This window comes from Maylandia zebra, linkage group LG7, assembly GCF_041146795.1.
Source record: "Maylandia zebra isolate NMK-2024a linkage group LG7, Mzebra_GT3a, whole genome shotgun sequence".
Classification (NCBI taxonomy): domain Eukaryota; kingdom Metazoa; phylum Chordata; class Actinopteri; order Cichliformes; family Cichlidae; genus Maylandia; species Maylandia zebra.
The window spans coordinates 27,445,202-27,463,450 of record NC_135173.1 but is presented as its reverse complement, the minus strand read 5'-3'; the positions used below and the strand labels follow the sequence as shown (position 1 = coordinate 27,463,450).

General features: G+C 39.1%; 1 protein-coding gene across 1 annotated transcript in view; it reads right to left on the bottom strand.

Moving 5' to 3' along the window:
• Positions 1-3,361: 3,361 nt before the first annotated feature.
• Positions 3,362-18,249, bottom strand: part of ano1b (anoctamin 1, calcium activated chloride channel b) — a 38,980-nt gene continuing 24,092 nt past the window's right edge. Inside the window, exons 15-24 of the mRNA XM_004556252.3 lie at positions 17,969-18,170; positions 13,141-13,252; positions 12,947-13,004; positions 11,565-11,665; positions 10,834-10,976; positions 10,311-10,463; positions 10,108-10,160; positions 7,729-7,913; positions 6,381-6,486; positions 3,362-5,177 (exon numbers count right to left, since the gene is read on the bottom strand). Coding sequence (XP_004556309.1) covers positions 4,926-5,177; positions 6,381-6,486; positions 7,729-7,913; positions 10,108-10,160; positions 10,311-10,463; positions 10,834-10,976; positions 11,565-11,665; positions 12,947-13,004; positions 13,141-13,252; positions 17,969-18,170 — 1,365 coding nt within the window. The 3' untranslated portion in view covers positions 3,362-4,925. The remainder of the gene's footprint in view (positions 5,178-6,380; positions 6,487-7,728; positions 7,914-10,107; positions 10,161-10,310; positions 10,464-10,833; positions 10,977-11,564; positions 11,666-12,946; positions 13,005-13,140; positions 13,253-17,968; positions 18,171-18,249) is intronic.

Genomic DNA, 18,249 nt, shown 5'->3' with positions numbered 1-18,249 from the left:
TTGTGGCTTTCTTACCTAATGCTCTCTAGTGTTTCGCCAGCAGAGCCAGATATTTTCTTCAGACTGTTCAAAAATAGCATTTGTGATGAAATTGCTGAAGGCACAAGCTTTAAAGACAGGACAAGCAGTTTTGAAGTCAAATCTGAATCTGTCGTCAGAAGTTTATTAATAAATTTCAAAGTGTTTTCAGCAAGGGCACACAGTACACCCGGCCTGGCGAGGCAAAGCTGGAGTGTCGGACTGCAGCTTGTCGGTCTGGTGACTCAAACGGGCTCTCCTCCACACTGTCCTCATTTATAAAGTGCTTTACAAAGCTGGACATTACAGCTAACAACTGGAGTTTCAGTGCTGCTAGCCAAATAGGACGAGTCAATTACTGCCAAAGAGACAGACAGTGAAGGTGGAAGTATATCCTCAGTGTCTTAACATAAAACTCATTGTTGCAGCAAGTGGGGCAGCACAAATGTAATCCCCTTAAAGTGATGTTAACTAATGTAAGTGAAGGAAACGGCTTCCAGGGCCTAATCCGTGGATCGGCTTTCTCCGAGGCGTGGGCGTCTATCAGCAGAGATTGTACCTTAATCTGTAACACAGTCAAATATATTCTCAAGTAACATTCAAGCATGCCATTCAGCGTGTTAGTACGAGCTCGGGAGCAGCTTGGGAGAACAAGAAAACAGAGACTGCTTCAGGTTGTCTTCCCAAATCGACTCAACTTTATTCTCAAGTACAACAGTTTATATAGAGGGAAAAATTCATGAGTCAGCAGATTATCAGTTTAAACCAGTACAGACCAAGATAAGGGAGCGTCTTCCTGCCCTTGGGTGAAGAAGCACCCTTTGTATAGTTTATCAGTTCAGCTACAATTATGATTATCTCAGCGACATATTTTCAAGGCACGAAATAAAGAGTTCTTACATTAGTGAAATCTGAAACAAACCATTTGGCCTCAACAGGCGTCTCCTAAGAGATTTAGAAACTAATGTAGCTGAGGGAGTGATCTCTGTGGTATTTCAACCTTGTACCAGCCTGTGATTCTCACACATCAATTCTTGGGTCAAAGAGAAAAATAACTAAAACAAAGGGGCCTTATTGAATGACAGAGTTTTCCTGTATAATGTCACTATAAAACAATATCCAGTAAATGCTCCCATGGTACTAAAATACCTAACAGTAAGTTTATTAGCCGCAACCAACCAACCCGGTGACATAATGTCCTGAAACGACTCCCATCAGTTCATCTGCACGTAGCTGGATTTGAGCAGACAGTATGTCTGAACACCTCAGACTTCATTCGGCTGCTTCTGTCCTGTGTCACATCATCAATAAACACTAGTGTCCCAGTGCCACTGGCAGCCATACACCCCAAACCATCACACTGTTTTACAGATGATGTGATTTGGATCGTGAGCTGTTCCACACCTTCTCCATACTTTTTTCTTGCCATCATTCTGGTCGAGGTTGATCTTGGTTTCATCTGTACAAAGAATGTTTTTCCAGTACTGTGCTGGCTTTATTAGATGTTTCTAGCAAAGTCCAATCTAGCCTTTCTATTCTTGAGGCATATGAGTGGCTTCCCCTTTGCAGTGAATCCTCTGTATTTACTTTAATGCAATCTTCTCTTTATGGTAGATATGGATGTTGATATGCTTACCTCCCAGAAAGTATTGTTCATTTTTATGGCTTTTAGGGTTTAGGGATTTTATGGCTTGATCCACCACAACTGTGTTCCGTGGACGTCCAAGTCTTTTTGCATTACTGAATTCACCAGTGCTTTCTTTCTTTCTCAGCATGTACCAAAATTCAGATTTTCCCACTCCTACTGTTGTAACAATTTCTTTAATTGTATAAACAATGCATTTTACTATTCAGTGACAAGACGATGCCACTGAGCTGTCATCCCCATCACTCCCAACCCTGACAGCACGAGGTGGGAGTGACGGTGCACCCACAGTGTGCAAATTGTACCAAACTGCAAAATACTTAGCTATGCCTCTAATGAAACCTCTGCTTGCTCTGTTTCACTTCTGCAACATCAGTCTTTCCACAGGTAATACCCATATGTTGATTCATGGTTTTCATCAGTTTTCAGACTACTGCAGCATATTTTAAAAGGGGTTATGTGCTGTAAAAGACAAAAAAAAGAAAGTTATTCTTCTCCGTATTCAATCCTCAGGTACTGCTGTGATGCTTACACCTATGACTAAGTCCCACTTTGCTAGGTGCACTTGTTCAACTTTTCATTAAATCAAATATCTGATCAGTCAATCACATGGTAGCAACTTAGTGGATTTAGACATGTAGACATGGTCAAGACGATCTGCTGAAGTTCAAACCAAGCATCAGAATGTAGAAGAAAGGGGATTTAAGTGACTTTGGCCAAGACATGGATGGTTCTGCCAGACAGGGTAGTCTGAGTATTTCAGAAACTATTAGTCTGCTGGGATTTTCCCAAAGAAATTTATAGTACAAAAAAGTACCATAAAATATTCAGTGAGCAGCAGTTCTTTGGTTAAAGAAGAGGTCAGAGGAGAATAGCCAAACTGCTTTGAGCTGATAGAAAAGCAACAGTTATTCAAATAACTACTCAACCAAACTGCAACCAAGGTATGCAGAAGAGCATGTCAAACCTTGATGTTGATGAGCTACAGCAGCAAAACAACTGCTGCTTCTATCAGCAAAAGACAGAAAAAAAAATCAGGCTTTTAGTTGCAAGCTGAACAACAGAAAAACAGAAAAACGTTGCCTGGGTTGAGTCTGAATTTCTGCTGCAACATTCAGATGGTAGTGTCAGAATTTAATGTAAACAGCACGACAAACTGATCTCACCTGATATCTCAAATCAACAGTTCAGGCTGCTGCTGGTGTAATGATGTGGGGGTATTTCTGTGCTACACTTTGAGCGCCTTAAATGATCTTTAACACCACAGCCCACTTGAGTATTATGGCGGACCATGTCCATCCCTTCATGACCCCAGTGTACCTATCTTCTGATGGCTCCTTCTAGATTAATAATGCAAAGAAACTGAATGTTTTCAAAATACACTTCTCAACCCATCTGCCTTCTCTCTAGGTCCTGAGCACTAAAGACACAAGTATTGCTAGAGACTTTGGTAGAAATGTGGATTCTGGGAAAGTTCCCAACACCTGTTGACTGTAGAAAGTGATTGCCTCAGGTGGCAGAGTAGGTTGCCCACTAATTGGAACTTCAATGGCTCATTTCCAAATCCTCCTGTGCTTATAGATGAATGAGACGTACAAAGTGCTAAAACTGAGTACAAAGGTGTTATGTAAGTACCAGTTCATTTTACCAAAGACTTGATTTTAAAAGGAAGAAAAAAAATCAGGTTAATAGTTTTACTTAAGTAAAAGTTGCTATATAGAGGAGTTGTCCATTAAAATGCAACAAAGACCAGTGTAGGTGAAGGGAATGTATAGCGTTACCTCTTTTAAACAGTTTTGAAGCAACCTGTTTGCTCTGAGTTTCAAATATCAAAGAGTAGGTTTACTGAGCCATAATCAGCTGTTAGCTGAAATAGAACTTCAGATATTGCATGCTGATTAAATGCAGAGTGGTGTATACATTCAACTTTCAACCCTTTAAAGGCAAATTTATCATATATGATGCATACGATTTGAGACTTCTACATAATCAGTGTAGGACCTCCAAAACTGGAGGTAACAAAGAAGTTAAAAATGAAAACGAATATATGCAAATTCAAATTTCATTTCTTAAGAAATTGTCACAAGGATCCTCAAAAACTCAATTTTCCAATAAATAAAAATAAAAAATCATGATTTGGGCTTTAAAGGTTTACATATCCTAAACAAGGCAGTCTGAGAGTGAACTGCATTGGAGTGAGGTCTTCTTTAAGATGAGGCCTGATTACACTGGTCTGCAAAAGAAAATAAAAATGATATTTTAGGGTGCTGAATCTAAAAATGATCTCAATTTCCCTCCATCACATACAGTGTTTTTGCAAATCATGAGGAGTTTACATTAAAAAGAAATCACAACAGCAATGAAAAAAAAAAGCAATATTTTATTACAATTAACTAATTTTGCATAATTTTTCTGAGATTCCTTACCACTGAACAAAATAGATCTGTTGGGATGTCTTGAAGAATGGGACATGGACCATCTGAGCTCCTCACAGCGCAAACTCCCAGTATCCGCCCCCTTCTCGCATTTTCTATTCTCTTGCTTTTAGAAAACGTTACTGGATATGGTTTTTTGACTCAAGTATAGGATACCAGGTTTTTGGAATTTTAAAAATATTTTTCCCAGTTTCAGTCAAACAAATCCTATTCAGTTTTTTGGTTGCAGACCTGTGTTATTCAAGGAGAATTTAATAAAAAAAAATTCTGATTTAAATTTTGTTCCATACAGCGAATTAAAAATGTTTATTTTCTAACAGCAGGTTGTAAATTTTGATTAGTCACAGTTTAATGAAGTTTCTATATTTTCTGATTCTAATGTGTATGCTGGTAAAAAAAAATTATGCACACAATTTGTCATCATTTTTGTGCGTATTCTAACATTTGTGAGTATTTAAAGGATTATATAAAAAATTTCAGCTGTAATGCATGTAAGAATGAATACACTTTTACATTTTGATTTACAAAGTCATTAATTTGAGTACACAATCAGACATTCTTAAGCACATAAATACATTTGAGGGTGCACACATGGAGTGACAGAGTTTCACAGCTCAACAAAAACATGCAACATATTTGGCCACAGATTTAATTTTCTCACATCTCTTTGGCCAACTGCTGTCCCAGTCATTGGAATGTTAAGAATATTAAGAAAACATACAATTTACATACAATTTAGTCTGTCCTGAGAGAGAACTAATAGCAAGCTTCGACATGCTAACAACAATTAAACTAATAGCTACTAGCCATAGCTGCTAGCATGGCTGTTAGAAGCTTTTGGTGCTGTTGGTATGCCGTCGGGAGCGTGGGGGCGCCACTTTGCTGTTGTTGTTGTGTTTGCTGCAGTTTTCCTTTCCATCTGTTGAAGTGCTGCTGTCAATGATATAGCTCTTGCCCTGCTCTTCTTTCATGAACAGCTCTACCAATAAAATCTTCTCCTTGTGGATCTGCAGGCTGATATCTTTTGGGATGTCTGGGATTAGCCAGTCAACAATGTCATTCATGAGCATCACAACGTTCTGTCAGAAATAAATGAAAGAAATGGGACAACTCAGCAATTTTTCTTCTGGTAAAAACAAAAAAATAATCTCAGAACTTCCACAGTCTGAATCCCCAACATCCCGTAGGTCACATGCTTTTATGTTTTTCTAAAAATTTCAACCGTTTGGCATATATAGTTCATTTTAAATCAATTCAGTTCAATTTTATTTATATTGTGCCAAATTACAACAGCACCAAGGCACTTTATAGTGTAAGATAAGAATCCTACTATAATAAAGAGAAAACCCCAGCAATCAGACAACTCCCAGGAAGGAAAAACTATCTTTTAACAGGAAGAAACCTCTGGCAGAACCAGGCTCAGGGAGCAGCAGCCATCTTTCAAAACCCGTGAGGGTGAGGGAAAGAAAAGAGCAGAGTGAGATAGGACAAAAGGTTTATATGGTTTTGGCCTTGACTAACCATACTAAAATTCCTTATACACTATATGGACAAACATATTAACTGGAGCGTTCCAAAGCTCCTCTGGCACTAACACAAAGACAAAACTGTGCACCAGGAGATTCAGTAAGTTTCCATGGCTGAGCAACTCCTGTGGGTGTAATGTGTTGGTGTCTTAGTACTTTTGTCTATCTAGTGTTTGATATTCAACTGTGCAACAAGTAGAGAGCGGCTGCAGACCTCCACTGTTGTAACATGTCCATGTATCTGCATACCAAGTGATTAAATAAGAACATTTGTGCCAGACGCTGCAGGAGAGCAGTTACAGACTCCACCAGAAAGTGGGCTTTTATTTCAACTCAAGGACAAAAAAAGTATCAATTTTTGGAAAATGGAAAACTGCAGAAGACCTTCAGTAGAGGTTTATCATTAGGGATTTATAGGAGGGCAGCACAGTGGTACAGGAGGTATCAGTCACCCCACAACAATCAGGTTCCTGTATGTTCTCCCTGTCTCCTTGAACTGCCAGTTTGAGTAGACATGACCTTACTTTTCAGCTACAAGTAAGTTCCTGTCCATGGACTATGTGATCAGTTTCTGAATTTCTGGTTGTTCTACTCAACTGTGGTGATTTATGTTGGCTGCTATAATGAAATGTAGGTTGTTCTGACCAGACCCCACGTCAGAATCATAGTTCAGCACCTCTCTTTAAAAGGTATGTGATAATTCAATAAAATAAATTCATAAGAACATTACTAGTAATTGCTTTATGTATTACCTACCTGGAAAACAATAACAAAAGCCAGACGGACAGCCAGCACTGCCCAGAATTCCTTGGATAGCTCATATGGTGTGTTTGACCAAGGTGGTTCTCTGTAGTCTTTATACCTTAGTGACAAAAAACAGGTATCACATTTGGTCACAATTTAACACTCAATTTTGAGAAGAAATTTCTGGCAAAACCAGGCCAGTACATATAATCTAAATGATTAGATAGGGATAATTTAGAAGTAGTGCAATCTCCCAGATGTTCCCCTCAACATGTGTTTAACAAACCAGAAACTCCCTGACAGTGTTACGTTCCAGCAAGGCCTGCTGTGATTTTGACCCTCTATCGGTGTGTCTCCTGCCATAGGTGCCACCCTTTTTGTATGGCTGTCTGTACACAGCAATTAAGCTAGCCAGAGAAAGAAAGAATAATCCAACATTTTTTTTCCAAGTCCATTAGCGTTAGCATTGTCAGCACAGTTTTATACCACCTATATTATTTCTTATATACTTATTGCTTTTCTGTGTCATGAAAGTGTCTTTTTTAACTTGCTAAATCACCATGGTAACTTCTGCTGGACACACAAACTTATCTCAAACTTAACATTTTGGTATTTGAATTCCGCTTGCTGTCTTTGTATATAGTTTTGGTTGCATGTTTCTATGGTTTACACTTCCAGTGCCAGCTTTGTATCCTTGGTCTCTGTTAAGCGTCAGTCCTTAGTGTTTCCTTGCTTTTCTTTCCTCTTTCTGTGCCGACAGCTTTGTCACCAGATTCTTTTTCGTTTTAGTAATATGGTAAATGGACTTGTTATATAGCACTTTTCCAGTCTAGTTTAGCAATTAAAGTGCATTTTACTAAAAGCCTCATACACACACATTTATTTGATGATGATTTTCTCTAAGGCTAAGTGCCTTATCTAACATTCACATACACTCACATTGGATGCATTGAGGCTCAGTACCTTGTCTGGGGATGCTTCAGCATGCAGACAAGAGGAGTAATTGCAATGGATTGAAAAGCTTGTGCAAGGATTACAGAATGGCACATCTCTGGGCTTAAGAGTTTATTTATTGAAATAAATAAAGACTAAAATAGCTTCCTTCATTGTAAAGCACTGTACTCATTTGCATTTAATTTAGAAGTCATTGCCAACAATGACTCGATTAATAACCTGACTGCTGGAGGCACTGATTCACAAATGATTTAAAAATCATCTAAAATCACTGATTTGCTTTTTACTCACAAATAGGTTTTTAAAGAAGCATAACAATAACTAAACTTTTTGAAATACCTATTTCAAAAAGTTTTTACATTTATTGAAATGTTATGACAGTTGTAACCTGAGAATAATTTCCTACCTGCATATTACAACAGGGTAGCCAAAGTGTGATGGATCCATGGGTTCTTTGCCATCCTGGAAGTGGCTGACATTAAAAGAAGACAGTGTATGGTTGACAAATCCATGCATGGAGCCATCAGGACTGTACATGTACTGGTAAACCATCCGAGGGATGAAGTCTGACGTGAAGGAGATAACGAATGCCTGGAGCAGGGACAGAGGTTCGGACATTAGAGAGAGAGAAAAGAAGTGTGGCAAATGGAAACAAATATGAACTATGTGAACTGTAACTACACACAGGTTTAAGTATACAACCAACTGGAATGTTGTAGCTGAAATACCAGCCATACTGCTTTATTTCTTTATTTAAAGAGATAAAAGTAATGTTTCCTTTTGAGTATGCACTTGGCATCGAGCAAAACATAGCTTTATCTTTTGATAGGGCGAAAACTCCATTAAGCTGGAAATGCAGAAAGACGGGCCAAAAAGAATAAAAAACACAATCTACAAAAGAGATAAGATGATATAAGCACCATATATCCAGCACGTGAGTGAATATTAGTTTGATTTTATGAACTATACACATTAATCAAATCTGAGAACATTTCTTATCTGATCCTCCCAGAACTAAGTGATTGTTTTAAAATAATACCTAACACTTATCTATTGAAACCAAATTTTTACATTCATACGATGAAAACTGAGTTACAAGCCCTCATACGGTAAAATGGTTGACTTTTAAGTCAATTTTTTAAAATAGTTTTTAAGCCCTCATACTGTAACTTCATAACTAGGCAGATAAAATCATTTTTCATGAATGAAAAACACATGCAAAATTCCAGGTGTCACAATTTCTAAAACTCTAAAGCAAAAATTTTCATTTAATTTTTCATTTCTTTTCTAAACAATTTTTTACTATGACCAAATTTGAGCATCAATATCAACATCTCTATATCCCATCATCATATTTCTTTGTTCTGTTGGAGCTGAGTGCTGCAGAGTGTGAGGAACCTGACATCCCTATGCCTTATGAAAAGGCAAAATATTTTGAAAAAAATGGGCATAGAGGTAAAATATGGGATCTTGGTGCCAAAGATGAGCACAGAAACATTTTGAATCTGCAACTATTAACTCATTAAAACATAAGGAGCTCGTGGTCCACCTACATATTACACCTACAGGAGATGACCACTGAAACCAATGCCATTAAGGTCCCAGCACATAGTTTGTGTGCAGATGTTAATGTCAGAGGAGGTTTGGATCTCTGCAGCTACTAAATCAGATGAGTGTTTGCAACTGTTATTCACTGTGCACCTCAGCAATCAGCAAACAACTCTGCAGCACTGGTACTTAGATATCACTTTTCTACTCACCTGAGCACTAAAAGTAGTCAATCAATCAATCCCACATTCACCAGCTCTCTCTCTCTCTCTCTCTCTCACACTCACACACACGCGCACGCTGAAGTAGGCAACCAGGGGTTCAACACCCCTGGTTGCAAGACAGCTGAAGGCAAAAGAGAGTCTAACCCAGGGGTGGGCAACTCCAGGTCTCAAGGGCTGGTGTCCTGCAGGTTTTAGATGTCCTTGATCCAACACAGCTGATTCAAATGGCTAAATTAGCTCCTCAACATGTCCTGAAGTTCTCCAGAGGCCTGGTAACAAACTAATCATGTGATTCAGGTGTGTTGACCCAGGGTGTTATTTAAAACCTGCAGGACACCGGCCCTCGAGGCCTGGAGTTGCCCACCCCTGGTCCAACCTCTTACTAGTAAACTAATCAAGTGTCCTATGTGTGAATGTTTGCATAATCCGTCCATGGAAGGAAACGTGTTTCATGGTGCGTTTGCTGGCAGCATAGTAAGAGTTGTGGTTCTAATAATAAATACGTTCTTTGTTGTGCAGTTTGTTTTTTGCAGGCTGGAGGATAATGGTCACTTTTGTTATCTTTGCAGAGTTAGCATCTGGGCTACCTTGCTTTGCAGCTCCTTGTTACTTTTTATTTGAATTGCTTATGTGGTATTATGTGATATTTAGCTAATGTAAAGTTGAGTTCTTTTTGCATGTAGTATTATTATTATTATTATTATTGTTATTAAAGGAAGTATGTTCAGGCCCTGGGTAAACTACATAAGTATGGGTACAGTTAAGGTGATGTCAGGTTACAGGAAGTGACTGAAGGAGCTTTTTTATGTAATTGTTTCACAATATATATCAAGTTTCTTACTCACCATATTTGAGGAATATGTGTGGGCCCTTTTTCCTCTTTCTAAATTTTTGTTATGTATACAATTTGTTTATGGACATGAACTTAGACAAAGTTTTTTACATTAGTTTTAACACCAACACGATCGTGCATGTAGCATGTCAAAAGAATTAAACCAGCAGACATTACTTACGTTAATGATGACAGCAACCTTTGCTACCCCTCTCAGTATGTTGTACCATATTCCTGTACAATGAGAATATGTGTCAGCTAATGTTTTCAGGTATAAGATTTCTCTTCTTATAATTAAACAAATATTATTTTCTCTTGTTATTGTGATCCTTCCTGAATAACATGCATTTTTAAACATGCCACAGTGTTTTAAATATAACCCACCGATGTCTTTAGCTCTTGCTGCCACTGGTCTTCGCAGCTCCGTCACAAATTTCTTGGCATCAAGTCGTATTTCAATGATGTTGTTGAGCAGAGCAAAGAGTGGAGCCAGCGGGAAGGATGCCACAAACAATGTAACAAAACCAAACTGGATGACTGGACAAAGGAGCAAAGCAAAAAATCAGTACCAACATATCCCTTTACCTGTGCAAATATAAATGTACTGAAAACATATTATAGACACACAATTAAATTTTTTTGTCTACTATCTCTACATAAACAAAACTGCATTGAATTAGAATATAGATTAACATGGAAATCCTCAAAACCTTGAAACCACAATAAGAATCAGTATAATCTCACAACTGATCCTTTAGTCGTGATTTAGACTTTTGAATGACACGCGGCCATCAGTGTTTATAGAAAATTATCTTTGCACACAAGAAAACAGACTTGTGTTTTGCTTTGTTCATATCTAGTATTTAAGAACCAAAGTGGTGAAGGATATTTAGTGTGTAGTACTGACTCATTTCCATATATTCAGGAGTTAATCCACCAAATGGCTCCAGAAAATGGTCGGTTTCATATCTCGTCAACTTCTTCTGTCTCTCTTCTTCCTGAAAAGCTCCTTGCTTTGACCGAATGTATCGAATCAGTTTCTTCAGTTTGCTGAAAGACATGTGCACATATGAATACACAAATGCATATAGACGCACGCATATATGAACAATAATGGCCACAGATCACTCTAATGGCATGTCGGTGCTGTACTTTTGGAAGTAATAAGTTGTGTTCAATCATTTAATGTATAAGTAATAACTTGGACTACAGATGAGTTGTTTGATGGTTTGATGATCCTTCTCTACAGCTACAGTCAAACGGAGTGTGTTTTTTGTGTTGCCACAGGCTGTCAATGCTAACCTCAGCCTTGGGTGTTATACGGTTTACTCAAATTGGCATTGTGGCTTCTGCTTTTTCTAGCTGAATTATGATGCCAGTGATTACATTTGAACAGAAAAAAGTTACATTATCTCCTCACTACATAACAGTGTTTGATATGCATATCAAAAGTTGTTATTACTAAATGTCAATATGTAGGAGTGTGCACAGAATTCAAGAGAGTGGAATTCAGATAAGTCTTTTTTTAAGTACTTCCTGAATATCGAGGAGTGATTATAGAAAGAAGATCTCGTGCAATTACACTACAACAATGTGATGTGCAAGAGCAACAAACCAATATGAAGTGATCCTACTTACGGTATTCCAATCTCAAAAAGGTTGTTCTGGATAAGTTGCTTTCCCAACATGGTGATACTCAGCTGGATACACAGCTCCATCAGACAGCCTCCATGAGCACACTGTAAAACAATCCCACACTAAAGTCAACCACAGAAAAGAAGGAATTTTTAAAAGTACACCTAAAACAAAATGACAGTATTCCCCGTTCTTGTTGCAAAGACAGCAACAACTGCACTTTTTTTACTGACTGTGTGGATATCTGGGCAAAAAGATGACCTGACACAGTATGCAAACACGACCTCTCTTGTCAAGACGACACAACAGCACTTGCACTCTTGCCATCACCACTTTCTACAAAGGCACTTTAGAGAGTGTCCTGACCAGCAACATCTCACTCTGGTATGGCAGCAACATTTCTTTAGACCTTAAACACCTTCAGAGAATGGCACACTAGGAGAAATGTAAATATTTTTATTATAACACAACAGTGTGCAGAGCAGAATGACTTGCTCTACCTTGGGTCATGTAATCACAGGAAGGTTGGTTTGATCCCTGCCTCCTGTAGTCCACCCGAGTCCATAAGTTGAAATATCTTTGGGGAAGTTGCCCCAGTGTATCTATTAGAGTGTGTGATAAATACTGGAATGCCAATTTATTAATAATGTTGCACCAACTTCATTTTCTAAGTGACTTGGTCAAAACTAAGCAGATCTGATGAGGAAATGAGTAGTGTGTAAGTGCAGATTTTACACTTGCATTTTTCTCTGGAAATAGCATTGTAATTCAGAAAAAGTGAGAGGAAGATGACTGATGATAACTAACATGTTTGTGATATAAAGGTGAATCTCCAGTTAGAAAGTAAAGCAGGCTGAATGTGGTCTTTAAGATTGTGTTAGTGCTTCTCTGGATAGTTCACATGATGTGCAGGAGTACATTATTATTATTACACACACACACACACACACACACACACACACACACACACACACACACAATCGTGCATACTCATTCAATCGTATAACCAATTCAGAGTCAACAATTGTGATTTTCTCTGAGGCAAGACTGAAATACTGATCTAATATTATGCATTATATGTAATATTATATTGTCCCCTGGTGTTAATAAAGTATTCTGATTCTGACTCTGGTGAAGTCGTTTAGCTTAGGGCAACAATCTCTTTACCAGAAAATAGAAAGAACAAGCTGTTCAATAAAAATGTCATTATACTTCTAGGATGTGACTTAAAAATGTGTTTAGTATGAAAACTGGGAGAAAGTGCAGTAAAATAAAATGTATTTATTTTGTTTAAATTATCTTCAGAACAATTATACTCCAAGTCCAGTCTGAAATTATTATGACAGCTTTTGTTTGAGGTTAATTTGTAAAAACACAAGGCTTACCTCTTCCATTCTGTAAGAGTCAAACACATATAGGTAGCTGCCTGGCCTGCCTACAAGTCTAAAATGAAAATGAATGGAAAACTGTTTAAAGTGTGAAGTATCAAATATTGAACTTTGTGCATAAACAGTAACTGATAAAATGAAAAAAAAGAAAAAAAGAAAAACCAAAAACAATAAATTATGAGATTACTAACCTTCCCCTGAAGAAAGCAATGTAGATGATTGGGGCAAATGCATTAACAAACTTGAGAATGAAGGTCTTGAAGATGAGTCTCTCCTCAAAACTCTTGTCAGTTTTAGGAGCCTCTATAAGGGAGCAGAAAAATTATTATTATTATTATTTTCTTTTTCTTTTTGACAGTTACTTCTAAACACTGGAACAAAATAAAACAACAACATGTCTCAAAACAGTTGAGATGGGGCCATGTTCACCACTGTGTGGCATCCCCTCTTCTTTTAAAACATCTTTCATTTCTAAACATGTGGGAGGAGATCAGTTGCTGCTCCTTTGGGAGAGGAATGTTGTTTCATTCTTGTCTGATCAACAAGATCAGGCTTTAAACAGTCCTGAAATGTTTTTATTTGTTGAAAGGTCAAGGCAGCCCAGTTCCCAGACTCTTCTATTACAAAGCCATGCTTTTGAATGGAGTGCTGATTAAAAAAAAGTCACATGCTTTCTATCCTCTTAAGTCAGGAGGCTGCAGCATTTTTCAAGAATAATTTCAAATTTAGATTCATATGACCACAAAGTAGTTTCCCACGTTGTCTCAGTCCATTTATTTTAACACCTGCCTGACAGTTGCATGGGCCAAACCATGGAGATGAGTGACCAAGGGGGTGTAGACAACTCCTGTGTAAGTAAGCACCCAATCATGTGCGGTCCCAGGCCTATACCGAGTCCGTGCAGAGGAGGCCAGCCACCCCACCTGGGGCCAGCACCTGTCACCACAAGCCCCCTAAGCCCCACATCTCAAAACGGTAAGGCAGCACCCGCCCCAACCACCCACTACCACAAAACAGGAGCTGAAAATCAGTCTAGATTCTAGCTACCCTTTAAACCCAGATGTTCCTTTAACTAAACTTTTAGAGTGGTCATTATCAGTACTTATTGTTTCATGTTTTGCAAAAACATGATGCTAGCTATGTCCCAATTCATAGGCACATCATTCGGATGACCCGGCCTTCACGGTCTACGTGGGCCGGGTCCTCCGAAGGATGGGACATACCTGGTGATTCACAGTTTAGCCATAACATTAGCATTTAGATGAGGGTTTCTACCATTTCATTTTAGCTCTGTGCTTGCATGTGTTTGGGATTCTGCATAACTGATTACTGGATATGGTAAATTACCAGTTCGCAGCTGCTTTTTAAGGTTGCACACAAGTGATTTGTTGCCTTAGCAGTGACGTGGAAAACCTTTCAGATTTGGAGGGCATTGATAGCTGAGATTTGACTCATACTTTCTCTCCTTCCCTCTGAGGTGACAAAGGCATAGAGGCTTCTGCTTTTCAAATGCCTTATTTTTCATATTTGGCCATTCATGACATTATTAATGAGAATACTGTGTTTTGGTAGAGCAGGTCATCTACAAATCGGTAGGTTGGTGGTTTGATCTCTAGCTTCTCCAGTCCGCATATCCTTGGGCAAGATACTAACTCCAAGTTGCTCTCTGATGCATCCATCAGAGATGAATGTGTGTGATCATTAGAAAAAAGTTCTTGTATGGGTGTAATGGGTGAGTGAGGCATGCTCCAGGAGAGCAGAAAAGTGCTATATAACAATCAGTCCATTTACCATGCATAAGAGATAACTAATAGGGAAGCCCATTGGAGGGCTACACACATAATCACAGAACTGGAGATACATCAACTAACTACTATTCTTTTGCCATTCTAGCTGGATAGCTTGTGTTTTTGTTTTACTCTCAATAGACCAGACCCAACTGATATTCATACACTGGTATGAACATAGTAATAAACATTTATGTTTACGTTTCATATAAAAAGGCTTTCCAATGGTATAAGAATTATTGTGAAGACAAAGAAATAATTGACCAGACACAAATGTCCTTACTGTATTTGTGCTTTAGTTAACAGCCTGTTTTATAATAATAATAATAATAATAATAATAATAATAATAATAATAATAATAAATTTTATTTATGAGCGCCTTTCAAGTCACCCAAGGACACTTTACAATAGGATAAAACACTTAGTAAAACAATAGCAGAATAAGAACAATAAAATAAAAGCACAAGATAAAATGAACAAACAGTGGATTCAAAGTGAATATGCAGATTTGAACAGATGAGTTTTGAGTTGGGATTTAAACTGGGGGAGAGAACCAATATTTCTTATTTCAGGGGGCAGAGAGTTCCACAGCCTGGGAGCAGAGCAGCTGAAAGCTCTGCTTCCTATGGTGGTGAGGCGGAAGGAAGGTACAGTAAGCTGGATAGAAGAAGAAGAACGAAGTGAACGGGCAGAACAAGTGGTGGTTAACAGGTCAGAAAGGTAAGGAGGAGCGAGGTTATGAATGGCCTTGAGGGTGAGCAGAAGAAGTTTGAAAATTATCCGGAATTTCACAGGGAGCCAGTGAAGTAGGGCAGGGATAGCTCAATAGGTAGAGTGGTGGCCCCATGATCGGAAGGTCGGGGGTTCGATTCCCCTGAACAGCTACCCTGAGGTACCCCTGAGCAAGGTACCGTCCCTACACACTGCTCCCCGGGCGCCCAGTGGCTGCCCACTGCTTCACTGAGTGAATGGGTTAAATGCAGAGAGGGATTTTCCCCACGGGGACCAATAAAGTACACTTTCTTTCTTTCTTCTAAGTTCCTGAAGAACAGGGGTGATGTGCTGGTAGGAGGGGGTTCTGGTGATAATGCGAGCAGCAGAGTTCTGAACCAGTTGAAGCTTATGGAGGGATTTTTGGGGGAGACCATGCAGAAGAGAATTGCAGTAGTCAATACGGGAGGTAACAAGACTATGTACAAGAATGGACGTAGACTGGGTGGAAAGAGAAGGAAGCAATCTGTTAATGTTACGTAGATGGAAGTAGGCAGAATGGGTGAGATTATTGATGTGAGATTTATAGGAAAGTGAACTGTCTAGGATGACACCAAGGCTCTTAACCTGAGGAGAAGGGAAAACTGTGGAGTTATCGATGGTGAGTGAGAAATGGTTTGCCTTCAAAAGGTTGGATTTGGTGCCAATAAGGAGGATCTCAGTTTTATCCTCATTGAGCTTTAGAAAATTAGAGGTAAACCAGGATTTTAACTCGGATAGACATTCTGTAAGGGAAGAAGGTGGGAGGGAGGAATCAGGTTTGCAAGAGAGATATAACTGGGTGTCATCAGCAAAACAGTGAAACTGAAGATCAAATTTGCGGAAGATGGTACCTAGAGGGAGGATGTATATTATAAAGAGAAGAGGGCCTAAAACTGAGCCTTGGGGTACACCAGAGGTGACGGGGAATAGACGAGAGCGGAATGATCTTAGTTGAATAAACTGGGAGCGGTCGAGGAGATATGATTGAAACCAGACGAGGGGTGTGTCAGAGATGCCGAGAGAGGAAAGTCTGCTTAGAAGGACAGAGTGAGAAATGGTGTCAAAGGCTGAGCTCAGATCTAAAAGGACGAGAATGGTGAGAAGACCAGAGTCAGCTCCGATTAGAAGATCGTTAGTGACTTTAAGTAGAGCAGTTTCGGTACTGTGACATGAGCGAAAACCAGATTGAAATCTCTCGTAGATGTTATTATTAACCAGGTGTAAATGAAGTTGAGCTGCAACCACTTTTTCGAGTATCTTAGAAATGAAGGGTAGATTGGAAATCGGACGGAGGTTGTTAAAGTTGTTAGGATCTAAAGAAGGTTTTTTCAGTATAGGAGTGACTAGAGCAGTCTTCAATAAGGAGGGAACGATACCGGTGGTGAGAGAAGAGTGAATGATAGCAGAAATGAGTGGGAGTAAAGAAGAGAGGCAGGATTTCACAAGCCCCGTGGGCATGGGGTCAAGATGACATGTGGCAGGCTTTGATTTACATATTAACTCGGAAATATCAGATAAATCAGGAAGATGAAAAGTGGAAAACGGCTCAAAAAGGAGAAGAGGTTCTGGAGAGGGCGTAGACACAACATTTGATCTGAGTTGCTGGTGGATGTTATTGATTTTCGTAGTCCAGAACAGCATCAAGGAGTTGCAGGTTTCAGAGGAATAGAAGTGCGGTGGTAAAGCGTTGGGGGGTTGAATTAGTTTGTTGAAAACTGAAAACAGAGTCCTAGCATTACCCTCATAAGAACTGATAATACCAGAGTAGAAGCTTTGTTTGGCCTTGTTAATGGAGTCTTTATACTGAAGTACGTGGTATTTATAGATTTCTGAATCAACAGTTAAACCAGATTTCTTATATTTACGCTCTAGCTGCCGAGCTTTGGCCTTCAGAGCTCGGAGGTCAGAGGTAAACCAGGGAGCAGAGCGAGCGAAGGAAACAGAGTGGGTTTTTACAGGAGCCAGAGAATCAAGGACAGACAATGTTATAATATAACAACAAATCATCAGGAGTAGAATAGAAGTCCGGAATCTGAACATTGTCCAAACTGGTAGTGAGAATGTCCATATCAATGTTCTTGATGTTGCGGAACGAGATGAGACGGGTTGGCTTGGTAGAAGAGCAGCAGAGAGTGAGGTTAAATGAAAGGAGGAAGTGGTCAGTTATGGGGATTTCAGTAGCAGAAAGATTCGAGGGAGTAAGACCAGAACAGCAGACCAAGTCCATGGTGTGTCCTTTAGAGTGAGTGGGAAAGTTGATAAATTGTTTAAATTCAGAGCCTTCGAGACAGGAGGAAAAGTCTCTGGTGAGCAGAAGGTCATTATTGTCCATGTGAATGTTGAAATCTCCCACCAAGATCACATTTGGGGAGAGAGATGAAAGATGGGTTAGTAGATTAGCAAAGTCACTGAGGAAGACAGGGTTAGGTTTGGGGGGGCGGTATACAGTAGCTATGATAGGTTTTATACAAAACTTACCTAATACAGTAAGCCATCGTGCCACAGCTCCATATACCTCATCCAGTATAAGGATGACCACAAGGTTGATGATGGCTGCAGTGGTTTTAACTGTCAGCTGCACATGGTTCCTTGTGATCAGACTGGAACTCATATGAAGAGCAGCTTTGGTGGAGATGCGGTAGAGGATCACACCAAACACAATGGCAAATGTAACACCAATCTGAAGGAGTAAAAGGGTTTTTCACCTTTAAACATAACATCAGTGATGTACAGTATATGCAGAGAATAAGATTTTTCCT